The 14,081-nt window shown below is 53.2% G+C and overlaps 1 protein-coding gene and 1 non-coding gene across 3 annotated transcripts; both read right to left on the minus strand.

Moving 5' to 3' along the window:
• Positions 1-1,726: 1,726 nt before the first annotated feature.
• TRNAT-UGU lies at positions 1,727-1,799 on the minus strand. The gene has a single exon. It is a non-coding gene; the product is annotated as a tRNA-Thr (tRNA).
• Positions 1,800-3,805: 2,006 nt separating this feature from the next.
• Positions 3,806-14,081, minus strand: TRIM7 (tripartite motif containing 7). 2 transcript variants are annotated; one of them, XM_045999982.1, is made up of 8 exons: positions 13,224-14,081; positions 10,773-10,868; positions 9,463-9,693; positions 8,667-8,689; positions 8,245-8,360; positions 7,709-7,744; positions 5,727-6,265; positions 3,806-5,259 (listed from the first exon to the last, which is right to left on the minus strand). In XM_045999982.1, exons 1-7 carry the CDS (start codon positions 13,731-13,733, stop codon positions 5,754-5,756), a joined length of 1,524 nt encoding a protein of 507 aa, XP_045855938.1. In that variant the 5' UTR covers positions 13,734-14,081; the 3' UTR covers positions 3,806-5,259; positions 5,727-5,753. The 2 variants fall into 2 exon arrangements, with proteins under 2 accessions (XP_045855938.1, XP_045855939.1); XM_045999983.1 differs by lacking the exons at positions 3,806-5,259; positions 5,727-6,265; positions 7,709-7,744 and having other exon boundaries at positions 8,312-8,443; positions 13,224-13,867.

Here is a 14,081-nt window from a genome sequence, read left to right on the forward strand (position 1 = left end):
TGCCCGGAGTAGCCATCGCTCGCGGCGAACAAGAGTACGAGGCTGTGCGGGCGCTCTCCTCCTTCGTCTTGGGCCTGTTTTCCCCAAAAGGCTTTAATTGCACTGGGTTATTTGGAAGTGAAAAAAAAAATCAAAAAACAAAAAACAAACCCATTAAAAAAAAAAACAAAACTGATTTTGGTTCCCTGATGTAAAATTCACGAAACTCCACTCAGAGCTGGCCCAAAAATTCCCTAAGGAGAATGTTGCAAAACCGAGTGGGAATCGAATGGGGCTAACCCTCTTCCAGGAAACACAGTGCTCATGTCCCCACTGCCACCCAGGATCTTGCTCAGGCCTCTGCGTTGACCGCTCCATCCGCTGCACCCCTCGGCGCCTTCCTCGGAGCACAAGATGCTAACCGGCCTCTTCCTTAACTGGCATCGTCTCGCCTTCTCTCGTGCGAGAAAAGTGTTGGATGCGCTCTGTCCTGGGCCACCGTGTGTCCTCGCGCTCCTGGTCACGACCGCCTCCGTGTTGCAAGCTTTGGCCTCTCTCCTCTATGGGATTATATCAGAAAAGTGCGAGCAGACGTCCAAAACTGGGAACACCTACCCTAAAGTTTTTCAGTGCCACATTTGCTTTTTTTTTTTTTTAAACTATTTCGGTTTTCTTTTAAACAATAAAAACACAGAATTAATATATACTAAACTTCTGACTTTCATTCATTTATGCAGTTCAAAGAAGTCAAGCGTACGAAAGTATATCCCCAGAGAGCGATGGGGGCGCTGCCGGATAGGCGGGGAGCCAGGCTCACGGGAGGGCTGGGGACCCGCCCGTCATGGCCTTTGCCTCCACACCCGACCGGGCGGCCTCTGCCCAGGCAGCGACCCTGACCCGCCGCGCCATCCCAGCCCGCAGGAGCCCTTTGTCCGCTCAAAGGGGACCTTCAAAAAGGTCCCCGCGCTAACTCCAAGCCGCACTCCAGCGCCGTGTGGGTTTCGGAAACAACCCGGCCCGGTGCCCCAAAGTGGAGAAAACCACTCGCGGGCCCCAGGGGAGACGCGGGAGAAGGGATGAGTGGACTGTTGAATGGGGGCGCAGGCCTTTCCATCAGTCCGCTCGCACCCAAAGAGCCAAAACTGCATCAAGGTCCGGACAGATGAGCCCGGGACGCGCAGGGAGCGCACCTGCACCTGCCCGCACCTGCGCGTCCCGGACTCCCAGGATTCATCCACCCCTATGCGCCCACCCTCAGGGGCAGGGCACCTCGGGAGCGACTGCCTCACTACAGAGCCTAGATTGTGGGGACCCACGGCAAGCCAAGCGGGGGCTTAAACCTAGCCCCACTCCCGACTGAAACAGGTTCCCAGGGTGTGTTGTGGGAAGGCAGGCGTAGACAGCTCGTCCCCACTAAACGAAGACAGAGGCGATGAGGACTCGGCCCTGGGCTGCGTGGGGTGAGAGGAGGAGGACGGAAGGATGCGCCGCAGACCTTCCGAGAGGGCGAGAAACGCGCGAGGGACCGCTTTGGAGAGGTTGCGCGGAGCCAGCTGAGCCTGTGACCGCAATGCCACAGGTGCAGGGGGTCTGGCTCCTTGAGAAATGCGGCCATTTCTCGTCACCCCCGCTTCCGAGGAGCCAAGACCAGTCAGTTCCACCTAGGGCCTGGCTCCCAGAAGGCGGAAATTCGTGTTGGTTCACGCATCTTCCACTTTTCCAAGGGAGTGAAAAAAAATCGAAGCGAAGGCCCCAGCGAGATTTGAACTCGCGACCCCTGGTTTACAAGACCAGTGCTCTAACCCCTGAGCTATGGAGCCAACTACAAGTCTACCTTTTGCGCAAGAGCAGTTGACACCGCCACCGTCCACCGCGCAGCCGCAAAGCGTCGCGGGGAGGAGCCAAGCGCTGACAGGCGGGCCGAGCGTAATGTCGCCGCCACAGTCTCAGCAGCGACGTCTGCAGGTGTCAAAGGCAGCGGGCCAAGCCTCAGACCCCGAGAGAAATACCCGCAGAGAGAGGGCAGACAGAGCACCCCGCCAGACTGTGGGGGATGGGGGAGGGCAAGACTCTACGCGGGCAGGGGCGGGACCTCCAGTGGAAGGGGCTTAGGAGGGCCCGAGGTTTTCTGGGGGCTTAGGGGTCAGGGGCGAAGACCGGCTGGCTGGATAGGGCCAATGCTTGCTGTGTAGGAGCAAGAGGGCACGAGGTCAGGGCTGCGAGGGAGGGGTTAGGGAGAGGGTGTCAACAGGCCTGTCCTGAAGGAATCCAGGTGCGGACGTGGAGGGTGGGATTTAGTGGGCAGCGAGAGATCTGGGGGGAGAGCCCGAGAGAGGGTGTCGGAGAAATCAGAAGGTCGGCGCGTGAAGGATTAGGAAAATTAGACAAATTAGGAAAAGGCAACCCATTGGGCCCTCCTTAACTCTTGCGGAACCAGTTTCCTAAGAGCCCCTAAAGGCCCAGGGGATACGGGTCATGGAGAGTATGAGAGCCCAGGTGAGGGACAGGAGATGAGAAAGTGGCCAGTGTCCAAGATATGGAAGCAGTCCGGTGTCCATCACTGATGAATGGATAAAAAAGGGGTATATTTACACAATGGAATGCTATTCAGCCATAAAAAAAAAAAAAAAAGAAATCTTGCCATTTGCAAGGACACGGATGGAGCTAGAGAGCCTAATGCTAAAGGACATAAGTGAGAAAGATAAATACCGTATGATTTCACTCCTGTCATTTAGGAAACAAAACAAATGAGCAAAGGGGGGGAAATGAAAGACAAATCAAGAAATAGACTCTTAACTGTAGAGAACAAACTGATGGTTATTCGAGGGGATGGGGTAGGAAGAGGGGTTAAATAGGGGATCGGGATTAAGGAGTACACCTGTCATGATGAGCACAGGGTGATGTAGAGACATGTTGAATCACTATATTGTACACCTATATTGTAGCGTACCCTGTATGCTAACTCACTGGAATTAAAGACTTGAGATAAAACTTAAAAGAACAAAGTGATGGCTATAAGTGGTGGACCTTGACCTGGTGGCCCAGCCTGCTCCATGGTCCCTGCAAGGCTGAGTGACTTGGGTCTGCGGGGGCCCTCCAGTCTGCAGGCTGAGCCATGTGATGGTCTGTTGTTGTTGTTTTGTTGTTGTTGTTATTGTTGTTTTGGTTTTTTGTTGTTTTTTTGTTTTCAGGGAAATGGCTCATGCAACTCAAGGATCTGGGACTCATGGGTGGGATCTGAACCAACCAAGTTAAGCCAGTTATTGCTTTCAGAGACCCAAACATCTCCCAGATCTTGGGATGCCCAAAGGATGGGAGAGAAAAATGCACACAATCACACATACCCTCACACCAGCAGAGTGCTATCCAAAGTCACTACACTGCCCTGGTGACCGAAAGAGAGCGTCTCTTACCACCAATCTGTGATTGTTACTGTAACTGTTGTTATGTTTCTTCAGATATATAGACGTCTATGTAGTTATTCTGCAAACACATGTACTCCAGTAGGCACACAATCCCACTGACAAACACAAAAGCTGGAAATTTACTCACAGACAGCCAGCCCTGCAGTCCCCAGACCTGGCCCTACAGGCACCTCCTCCAGATACCCACCTTCTGTGACCTGTAATATGTCCTGCAGCACAGTTGTTACGTGACTTTAACTGTGCTACTCAATCCAAAACCCATACAAGCCCAGATACCATTAGGGCTTGATGATAACATCAGCCAATTTAATTAGCAAGTGAATGTTAAAAATGGGTTTTCCTTGTGGAAACTAGTGGTATTCAAATACATGCGCTGGCTATAGTGTTTTAAAGCTACTCTTTAAAGCTACTCATCCTCTGGAATGAGACAATAATACTGTAGCCTGGACTCTTTTTTTTTTTTTAAGATTTATTTATTTATTGGAGAGAGAGAACATGAGCGGCTGTGTGTGGGGGGAGGGGAGTTGTGCAGACGGAGAGGGAAAGAGAGAACATCTTAAGCAGGCTCCACGCCCAGCGCAGAGCCCCACAAGGGGCTCGATCTCACCACTGGAGATCATGACCTGAGCTGAAATCAAGAGCTAGGCACTTAACTGACTGAGACACCCCTGTAGGCTGGACTCTTATATGATCCTGTCCCCAGCCCATAAGTCACTGGATTCTGGTTACCTGGTGCTGTGTCCACTGGGTCTGCCTCTAGAACAGTATCATGCCTGCCCTGTAAGACCGTTGTATGCAAAGTGTGCTTGAAACTTCTCAGGGACAGAGCACAGAAACTCCATGACACTTGCAGACCAGACTATCCAGTTGTCACTGTCCCTACATGCCCACACACCTGTCTAAACCTGTGCAGGACAGAATAGGCCTGAGACTGGCTTTCATCTAGCCAGGTGGCTAGATGGGGTGGGGGAGGAAACCTACGCCCCTGACCTAAATATGGGGTGGCTAATATTTAACAACAAATGAAAAATAGGATCTTACCAAACTGACATAGGTCTGTTTGCAACACCTAAACCTTATTCACATGCTGATAAATCCACACACACACACCTCTGCCCCCTGAGATATAAACACATGTGCACATATTCCTCACACACTTAAACACACCTGCTCACCCAGTCTAACAGAAACCTTTGCTCCTGCTGTGCTCTTGCACTCAGACTGGGGGAGTAAAGAATGAGCTCAGCCACCCTAGAAATGAGCTCAGTCTGTATTTCCATCTCCTCATCCCATTTCCCTGGGGAGAACTAAGTGGGGAATAGCCCAACACCCCCTCCCAAAAGCCCACCCAAACAGAAGCTGGGGAACAATCAGCCAAGGGATGAATACCCCACCAGGGCACAGGCTGAACAGACCTTGGCACTAGGCTGCTGCTGGCATACATTTGCCAAGTACCAGAAAGGGTATTTCAGAGCCATGTCTATGCTGTGCACAGTCCCCTGCTGATGGCAGTTGTGTCTGTAAAATCGTAAGCGCTGTTCTGTGTTTTAAAATTCCATAACCTGTGGTCTCCTTACTCAAGGGAGATTATACCTTGGCATCTGAAAGGGGTTCAGGCATCTGTGAGAACACAGGGCTGTCACTGCGGCTGAGAATGTACATATCACTCTTTCTGTATCATCAGCTTGAGGAGTACCGGAAGTAGCCAGGTCCTGGGCTTTCCTTTCGTGTACAGGTCAAGAATTTCCCTCCAGTTCTGGCCCAGGCTGTTCTCTGAGCTGGGAGGGAGTACAGCACTCCTTTCTGAGTAGAGACCCCAGGCCGGCTGGATCCAGGTGTCTGGAGGCAGAGCTGACTGTGGACAAGAAGGGAAAGCAGAAGGGATGGTGAACCCGGCTGTCTGGGCCTGACCCTGCGCCACGCACTGAGGACAGCAGTGGGTTTGGTGCTCCTGGACAGAACCAGAGGCCATGCCAAGCCCAGGCAGCACCAGGGAAGTACCTCTGTCAGCAGGTGGGCTCCCTCCTCACCCCCCCCCCCACTTCCCCACAGCTCAGGCCAGATCCACCTGCAGCCAGCAGGCGGAGGGCAGGCCCCAGGGGTCCAAGGCCTCTCTTCCCTAGCTCAGTCGCCCGCGGAACCCTTTTCCACATCGCCTGTTCTGCTAGGTCCAGTGTTGGGGGTCTGCAGGAGCCCCTCCAAGGCCGCCCAGGCCGAGTCCAAGGAGCGACGAGGGGGGCAGGCCTGAGGTCACCAGGAGGCTCCGGCATTGCTTCCCCTGGGCAGCCGGGACAAGGAGGAAGGCACCCTTGCCTGACTCACCCTCTGGGGCAGGCGGACGAAACCCTCTCAAGGCCAGATTCGCAGGTAGGTGCCGGTGGAGCAGACGGAGAAAAGGGGGAACACGCGCTCCTGGAAATTGACGCGGAACGTGTACAGGTGGCGCATGTCCTCCGCGGCGTAGAAGGACACGGCCCCCACCTCCAGGTCCAGGGCCACCCGCACGCGGGACAGCTGGCCACAGCTGAGGGGCGTCCGCTCGGGGCTAGTCACCGCCCAGTATTTGCCGCTGTTGAGCTGCAGCGCCCAGACGCCCTCCTCGGGGGTGAAGGGCGTGAGGCCCTTGCGGCGCACGCTCTCCCGCGCCACGCCGAAGGCCCAGCCGTCCTTGGAGCCCACTTCCACCTCCCAGTGGTGCCGCCCGGAGGAGAAGCCGCAGGACGCCAGCACTCGCGTGTTGGTGTCAAAGCGGCGTGGGTGGCAGGGCAGGTCCTGGGCCCGCTGTCCGAGCCGAACGCTCTTCAGATCCAGAGAGAGGATGAGGCGGGGATTGGCCGTGTCCGGGTCCAGGGTCAGCTCCACTGAAGGCAGACACAGGGAGGAACGTCCCGTGCAAGCCCCTCGCTCAGCCCTCCCGGGCTATCTCTCCACCGCCATCCCCCCACAGGTACCCGAGGAAGTCAGACAGGTGGAGGGTAGGAACCTGACTGGGATCCCAGTTCAAAGAGATCCACAAATCCCATTTAAAAGACAATGGGGGGGGATTTTGAACACTGGATACTGAAAGGAACTGTTACCTTTTCTAATGGTGAGTATGGTTTTGTGGTTTTCTGATTTTTTAAAGTATATCTTTAGAGAGAACATTTATGGAAGTATTTATGGAAAGAACTTATTTGTGATTTGCTTCCAGTGGGAAGAAGTGGGTAAGGGTGTTTAATAAAAATATTAGTTGAAGGTGTGTGATGAGAACGTAATACTCATTGTGATCTCCCACTTTTGTGTATGTTTAAAATTTTCATAATAAAAACTTAAAATGAGCACACTTGTCCTAAGTACTATCTTTCAGGACTGCTGTTGCCCCGGGAAATCCCACAGTTCAGTATCCCTGCCCTCCTGCAGCTTCCTTTGGGGGGGGGGGAGGAAAAGAGACAATAAAACATAAATATGGATAATAAGAAGAATCAGGAGAGAATGCTGTAATTTCAACCAGAGTGGCAAGGGAAAGCGAAAAGCGCCTCACTGTGCAATTCAGCAATGACATAAAGTCATTGAGGAAGTGAGGAAGCCACATATACTGAGGTCTAGAGGAAGCATATACCAGGCTGAGCCCCAGCTAGTGCAGTGCAAAGGCCCTGAGGTGGGTGTGTGCTTGGTGCACTTCAAGAGCAGCTAGGAGGGCTTGTCATGTTTGCACAGAGGAAACCGGGGAAGAGTGTGCAGTGAGGCCTGATCCCTCAGCCTGGAAGACCACAGTGAGGACTGTGATGAGGGAGAGGGACTGTCCCAGGGTTCTGCACAAAAGAGGGGCATGGTCTGACTCAGCTGGTTTAGATTCTTCCAAGGTAAATTCTGACTTAGCTTGTTCAGTCATCAGCATCAGGAGTACGTGCCCTCCCCTCCCCTGCCCTCCTGTGGGTTTGGTTCCCATTCACCTGAGAGCTCTGCAGTAATCAGAACTGCCTCCCTTCCTCTCTTCAGTCTCCTCCTGCTTTCCCTGACCACCACCCCCCCCCACACACACACATACAACCTGTGTCCCCAGGAGAGGTCTCTGTCTGTCTGGGAGTGGGGAGAGGAGAGAGCGCCTGGTCCAGGGGAGTGACCCACAATTTATAGGCCTACAAGTCCCACTGCAGCCTGAGGGAGCCAGAATTGGGGGGCAAGGATGAGGAAGCAGACAGCAGAAAGCAGAGGCAGGCAGGCAGAAGGAACAAGCATGCACAAAGCCCAGAGAAACCTCATGGGCAAGGACTAGATTCTCTGCATGGCCAGATCATGGGAACTCCCTTTCACAACCATCATACCTTTCTCCTCTTTCTCCAGCTCTCCCCGAAGATCCTCTGAGGAGGAGAAACAAAGCAGTGTATGCGTAACTGACTGGGGAGATTGTCTATTTGGCAATGATAGCGATACCGCCTCCTCTGACATTCATAGCCCTACCGGCTCACCCACTCCCCAGATATCCCAAAGGCTGAGAGTTGATGTGCAGGCACTGGGTCAAGGGTGGGTGATGGGAAGGGCGGTATCTGAGCTCTACCTCTCCAGCTTCCCCCTCTTTTGCCTGAGCTGGTCTGAGCTGAGGTCTTCTTCCTCAACCCTCTTTTTTGCTCCTACTACCCACCTCTACCCTGGCTGTCCCTGGAGGAATCTTTGTGCTAGGGAGGTGTGGTGTGGGAACTGCTGCTATCACCATTTCCCTGCACCAATCTGGCCTCGACACACCCTAGCTCCTATTTTCTCACATAGCTTTTGGAAAGGCACATCCTTCGGACCCTAAACTACCAGAAACACACCATGGCCACCAGCACTCATGGCCCAGCCCCAAGCACAGGCCTCTTACCTTTGAACTTCTTGAGCAAACCCTTTAAGACAAAGGTCTTGAGGGAAACATTCCAGACTTTATTCTTCATCTCAGAAGAGACTGTGGTTGGCTTGGGGCCAGGCACATTGTTGCATCTGCAGGACAAAGACCCTGAGGAAGGCCCCCAAACACTGTCCTATTCCCAATGGGCTAAGACAATTAGGATGGCAAGGTCCTCCTGGTGGGGAGAGGTGAAGAAAGGAGAGGCTTACACCAGATATTCTTACACCAGAATATCCACAGCCAGGCAGGTGGACACTTGCCTTAGGGAGGTACACAGGTAAGACAGTGTGGGAGTTGGGAGGTGAGAGGTCAGGGGTGAGGGAGTGAAGAGAGACAGCTCAGTGGAAAAGGAGGAGAGCCAGCTTGGAGAGGCCTAAGTAACTCTTAGGTCCACTCACCTGCTTAGTGTGTTTCGGAATTCCTGGAAAGAAAGATAAAAGAAAACCAACTCAGCATCAGGTAACCTCCAGTCACCTTTGACAAAATAAACTGGTCTCTTGTCCTGCTTCTAGAGGAATAAGCAATATGGTGTACCAGCCACCACCATCTGCATGGGTCCAGATGGCAATGGCTTTCTGCTGGTGGCTGATGACTGGGTGTCTCGCCACCTCCCTTCCCACAGCTCTGCAAAGGCTCCCTTCATTACAGATTCATCACTGGAGCCATGTGCTGGGATCCAGTGTTTCCTGCGCTCTCGACACCACCCCAGATAAGACACAGTCCTTTGGCAATGACTGGTCACTCAGACCAGCATCTTTTAGATGACCATGCTTGACCCATTTGTGACCTGTGAAATAGATTGTGACTATTTACTTTCAAAGGAAGTAGAGTAGAAAATGCCAAAATGTCAAATGCATGTACTAAAGAGAAGTATTATTTTCTGAAACTTTTGTCACAAGGCTTCCCTACACCTTGAATATAGCTCTTTGGAGCTCCTTTCTGTCTGTTAGATTGGATACTGCCCAATTCATGAACTGCTGAGTAAAGTCAGAAAGATCTTCATTGTGGCTCAAGGTCAAGAAAGTTTTGTATCTTTTTATAACTTTAACCCCAGAGAATCAGGGCAGTCTTCTCCAGTCCTCTTCTGCTCAAGTATGTGATTCTACCAAACTCACAGAATCTGACTCTGTTCTCACTTGCCATTTGTGATGCCTTAGGATAAATGATTCATATCTCTGGCCATTCCAGACTCACCTGGAGAAAGTCAAGGTCAGGCTTTTGAGATGTCTCCTGAATCTGGCTGCTGAGCCTGGAGAGCTGGGTGATCTCACCCCCAAGCTGAGCTATGTTCTCATTCTGCTTCTGTGTCACCTCCCGGGACAGCTCCTCCAGACGGCCCAAGAGCCTGCCCTCCTGCTCCACCAGGAAGGCCCGCAGTGCTTGGAACTCTGCGCTCACCTTCTCTCTCTCAGCTGCCATCTGCTTCTGTCTCAGGAAAGGAGAAGTTGGAGAGGCAATGGCTCATCAAGATGTAGCATTTGGACAGTAGCCTCAGCCATCCCATGGGACAGAATTCCACCCACCTCACTGTTCAGGGGTCAGAGGCTCACCTATACATACCCACCACCCACATCCTCTAGTTTAAATATCCCAACTCTGAGCACACAGCAGCTTCAACACATGCTCTCACATCCCCTGTCACAAATGTGCTCTCTCACCAACCTAGAGCAACAGCAAACTGGCCGCAGAACCACCCCGGGCTATAGCTGTCTCATTTGGAAAGGAGCAAGAATAAATTTGGGTCTCCCAGAGCAGAGCCACTGTATGGATTAAACTGAGGTCACTTCCTCCTCATGCCCAAATACATGTATTTTGAGTTAAAAACCAGACAACGGGCCCCAAATGGAATGACCCATGCTAAGTCCCACACCAGGAAACAGAGACTTAATTACAGATTCAGTTTTCCCAGAAATAGAATTTTAAAAAAGACAAGCAGGAATCCCCTGATCAGCATTAGTTAAGTAACTACCTGATAAACCCCTACCCTCCCCAAGAGGGAAAGTAACTTTGCAATAACCAATCTACTTTTTGGCGTAGTATAAATTCCTTGTTCCTGCTTCCTTCTGCCTATAAAATCTTTTGCCTTGTATAGCTTTTCAGAGTTTTTGGATTTTGTTGTTGTTTTTTGTCTGAGAGAGAGAAAAAGAGAGAGCACAAAAAGGGGGAGCAGCAGAGAGGCAGGCTGCCTGACATGGGCTCAATCCCAGGACCTGGGATCACGACCTGAGCGGAAGGCAGATCTTAGCCCAGCAAGCCACCCAGGCGCCCTTCAGAGTTCTTTCCTATCTGCTAGATGGGCTGCTGCCCCATTCATGAATTGCTGAATAAAGCCAATAATATCTGCAAATTCTACTCAGCTAAATGTTCTCCTTTAACATTTGTCATCCCTCCAGTTTTCACTCTTGACTTTACTTCTTTTTAAAGAATGCCCCCACAGGGCCAGGATGGTGGGCGGTCCTCTGTTGTCACTGAAAGAGGGCCCACCTGGGGGGTGTCCAGCTCACCAGAAGCTCCTTGCTCTCCTTCTCTTCCGTGGAACGAAACACCTCATAGTCCTCCAGATCCTTCTTCAAGACCTTCAGCCTGGACTCTAGGAGCTCCTGCAAGAGGGTGAGAAGGCAGCGTGGTACTGGCATAAAAACAGACACATAGACCAGTGGAACAGAGTGGAGAGCCCAGATATGGACCCTCAACTCTATGGTCAAATAATCTTCGACAAAACAGGAAAAAATATTCAATGGAAAAAAGACAGTCTCTTCAATAAATGGTGCTGGGAAAACTGGACAGCGATATGTAGAAGAATGAAACTCGACCACTCTCTTACACCGTTCACAAAGATAAACTCGAAATGGATAAAAGACCTCAACGTGAGACAGGAATCTATCAGAATCCTAGAGGAGAACATAGGCAGTAACCTCTTCGATATCAGCCACAGCAACTTCTTTCAAGATATGTCTCCAAAGGCCAAGGAAACAAAAGCAAAAATGAACTTTTGGGACTTCATCAAGATCAAAAGCTTCTGCACAGCAAAGGAAACAGTCAACAAAACAAAGAGGCAACCCACGGAATGGGAGAAGATATTTGCAAATGACAGTACAGACAAAAGGTTGATATCCAGGATCTATAAAGAACTTCTCAAACTCAACACACACAAAACAGATAATCATATCAAAAAATGGGCAGAATATATGAACAGACACTTCTCCAATGAAGACATACAAATGGCTATCAGACACATGAAAAAAATGTTCATTATCACTAGCCATCAGGGAGATTCAAATTAAAACAACATTGAGATACCACCTAACACCAGTTAGAATGGCCAAAATTAGCAAGACAGGAAACAACGTGTGTTGGAGAGGATGTGGAGAAAGGGGAACCCTCTTACACTGTTGGTAGGAATGCAAGTTAGTGCAGCCACTTTGGAGAACAGTGTGGAGATTCCTGAAGAAATTAAAAATAGAGCTTCCCTATGACCCTGCAATTGCACTGCTGGGTATTTACCCCAAAGATACAGATGTAGTGAAAAGAAGGGCCATTTGTACCCCAATGTTTATTGCAGCAATGGCTACGGTCGCCAAACTGTGGAAAGAACCAAGATGCCCTTCAACGGATGAATGGATAAGGAAGATGTGGTCCATATACACAATGGAGTATTATGCCTCCATCAGAAAGGACGAATACCCAACTTTTGTAGCAACATGGACAGGACTGGAAGAAATTATGCTGAGCGAAATAAGTCAAGCAGAGAGAGTCAAGTATCATATGGTCTCACTTATTTGTGGAGCATAACAAAGAACATGGAGGACATGGGGAGATGGAGAGGAGAGGGAGCTGAAGGAAACTGGAAGGGGAGATGAACCATGAGAGACTATGGACTCTGAAAAACAACCAGAGGGTTATGAAGGGGCGGCAGGGGGGTGGGGGGGGTGGGAGGTTGAGGAACCAGGTGGTGGGTAATAGGGAGGGCACGTACTGCATGGAGCACTGGGTGTGATGCCAAAACAATGAACACTGTTATGCTGTAAATAAACAAATAAAAAAAAAAAAGAGGGTGAGAAGGGAGACATTATGGGGGGAGGATTCTGGAAACCCCAACTTGTGCCTTTCTGGAGCTATCCAGGAGAAAGAGAACCTCTTCACTGAAGAGGAGGAGGCAGGGTTGAAGCCCTATCTGGACATAGGGATGGCTACCACCTGCACAGGCTCACATAAGGGAAGAGGACAACTGAAGGGTAACTCCTAAGCCCCAAGGTCTTATTTCCTAAAGACCATCTGTACACAATCCAAGCTGAAATGCAGGCTATGTATAAGCCCAGCCTACCTAGTCTTCTCCTTTGCTTTCCTCCTCACCATCAGAAAGCCTCCTGGGTGGGAGGGCTGGAGCGGAGTAAGGAGTAAAGACAGACTGGGGGCTGTGTGCCCGAAGCCTCTGTGGACACCCCAGAAAGGAGGCAGGGACGACACTGCCCCAGATCCATATCTTTGACACAGCCCGAGAGAGCCTTTGGTTCTCTACTCAACCCAGGAGTCCCCCACTGCCTGGGCCCAACCACTCGGAAGGCCATCCCACTCAGCCCCAGGACGGGAGGGCGCAGCACAGCGCCACGCCCTGGGGCTGAGAGCGCGGGCAGGGAAGTGTGGGTGTGGCCGAGACACTGCTAGAAGCCGTGGAGAGAATCGCCGAGTCCGTGGAGGTATCGCGAAGGCGGGCCAGTAGGGAGCCCAGAGGGAAGCTCGAGGTGGGTGGGAGTGTGGTGCTGGCGGAGCGGCGGCGACATCGCGAGAGCCGCACTCGGCACCCAGGGCTGGGTAGCTCCGCCGAGGAGGAAAGAGGCAGGGTCTCCCGCGAGCCCCCAGCCTGCCCGCCGCCGTCTGCGCGGAGCGCGCGGAAACACGGCGCGAGCCGGGTCCAGGCGGTCTGCGCGCGGGTGGGGGTGGGGCGCGGCGCTCACCTTTGCTTCCTGCACAGCCTCGTCCAGCGGCAGCACTGCGTGCGCGCGGTGTTCGCGGGCGCGGTCGCACACCACGCAAATGGCGCGCCCGTCGTCCTGGCAGTAGAGCTTGAGCGGTTCGCCGTGCTGGGCGCACCCGGCCGCCGCCGCCGCCGCCGCGGGCTGGCGCCCCCCCGGCGCGACCGCGGGCAGACTGAAGCGCCGCAGCAGCGCGGCCACCGAGGCCAGCTGCCGGTTGGGCCGCAGCTGGCCGGGACGCACGGGCTCTCGGCACTGCGGGCAGGGCAGCGGGCCGGGCAGCGCGCGGGACGCCGCGGGGGCTCCCACGCCGGGGCGCTCCCAGCAGCGCGCGATGCAGGAGCGGCAGAAACTGTGACCGCACTCGACGGACACCGGCTCGCGGAACAGCTCCAGGCATATGGAGCAGGTGGTCTCGCCCTGCAGCTCCGCGGCCAGTGCCAGCGCCTCGGCCCCGGCGCCGGGGTCCGTTCGCGGCCCCACCGCCGCCATGCGCCCCCTCGGCGCGCCTGAGCCGGGCGGTGCTGGGGAAGGCCAGGGGCCCGACGGTACGCGGCTCCGAGTGGGTAGGCCAGGTCCGGCCTCCGAGCACCAACTGGGAGAGGAAGGGCGGGGCTGGAGCCGGGTTGGCGGAGACCGGAGCTGAGAGCTTGCCCGGCCGGGAAGCGAGACCGGCGCGAGCGCGCTATGGGCGGGCCAGACCTCACTTATCGATCGGATCCAAGTGGGGGCCAGTGCCGTGCGCCCCACTCGGGGCCGCTCAAACACTGGCTTTGGTCGGTAGCCTACTCCGTCCCCTGGCGTCCCCTCTCCGTCGCCCACCTCCCGCCTCGCCCAGCC

This window comes from Meles meles, chromosome 3 (genome assembly GCF_922984935.1).
Source record: "Meles meles chromosome 3, mMelMel3.1 paternal haplotype, whole genome shotgun sequence".
In the NCBI taxonomy this organism is placed as follows: domain Eukaryota; kingdom Metazoa; phylum Chordata; class Mammalia; order Carnivora; family Mustelidae; genus Meles; species Meles meles.

Bases quoted from the DNA above. Each gene is read 5' to 3' on its own strand.
- TRIM7 (XM_045999982.1), bottom strand. From the start codon at position 13,733: ATGGCGGCGGTGGGGCCGCGAACGGACCCCGGCGCCGGGGCCGAGGCG. The intron at 7,745-8,244 runs GTAAGAGGCCTG...TCTCCTCCTCAG, and splicing joins TTTGCTCAAGAAGTTCAAAG to AGGATCTTCGGGGAGAGCTG. The intron at 6,266-7,708 runs GTATGATGGTTG...GTCTGCCTTCAG, and splicing joins GCTGGAGAAAGAGGAGAAAG to TGGAGCTGACCCTGGACCCG.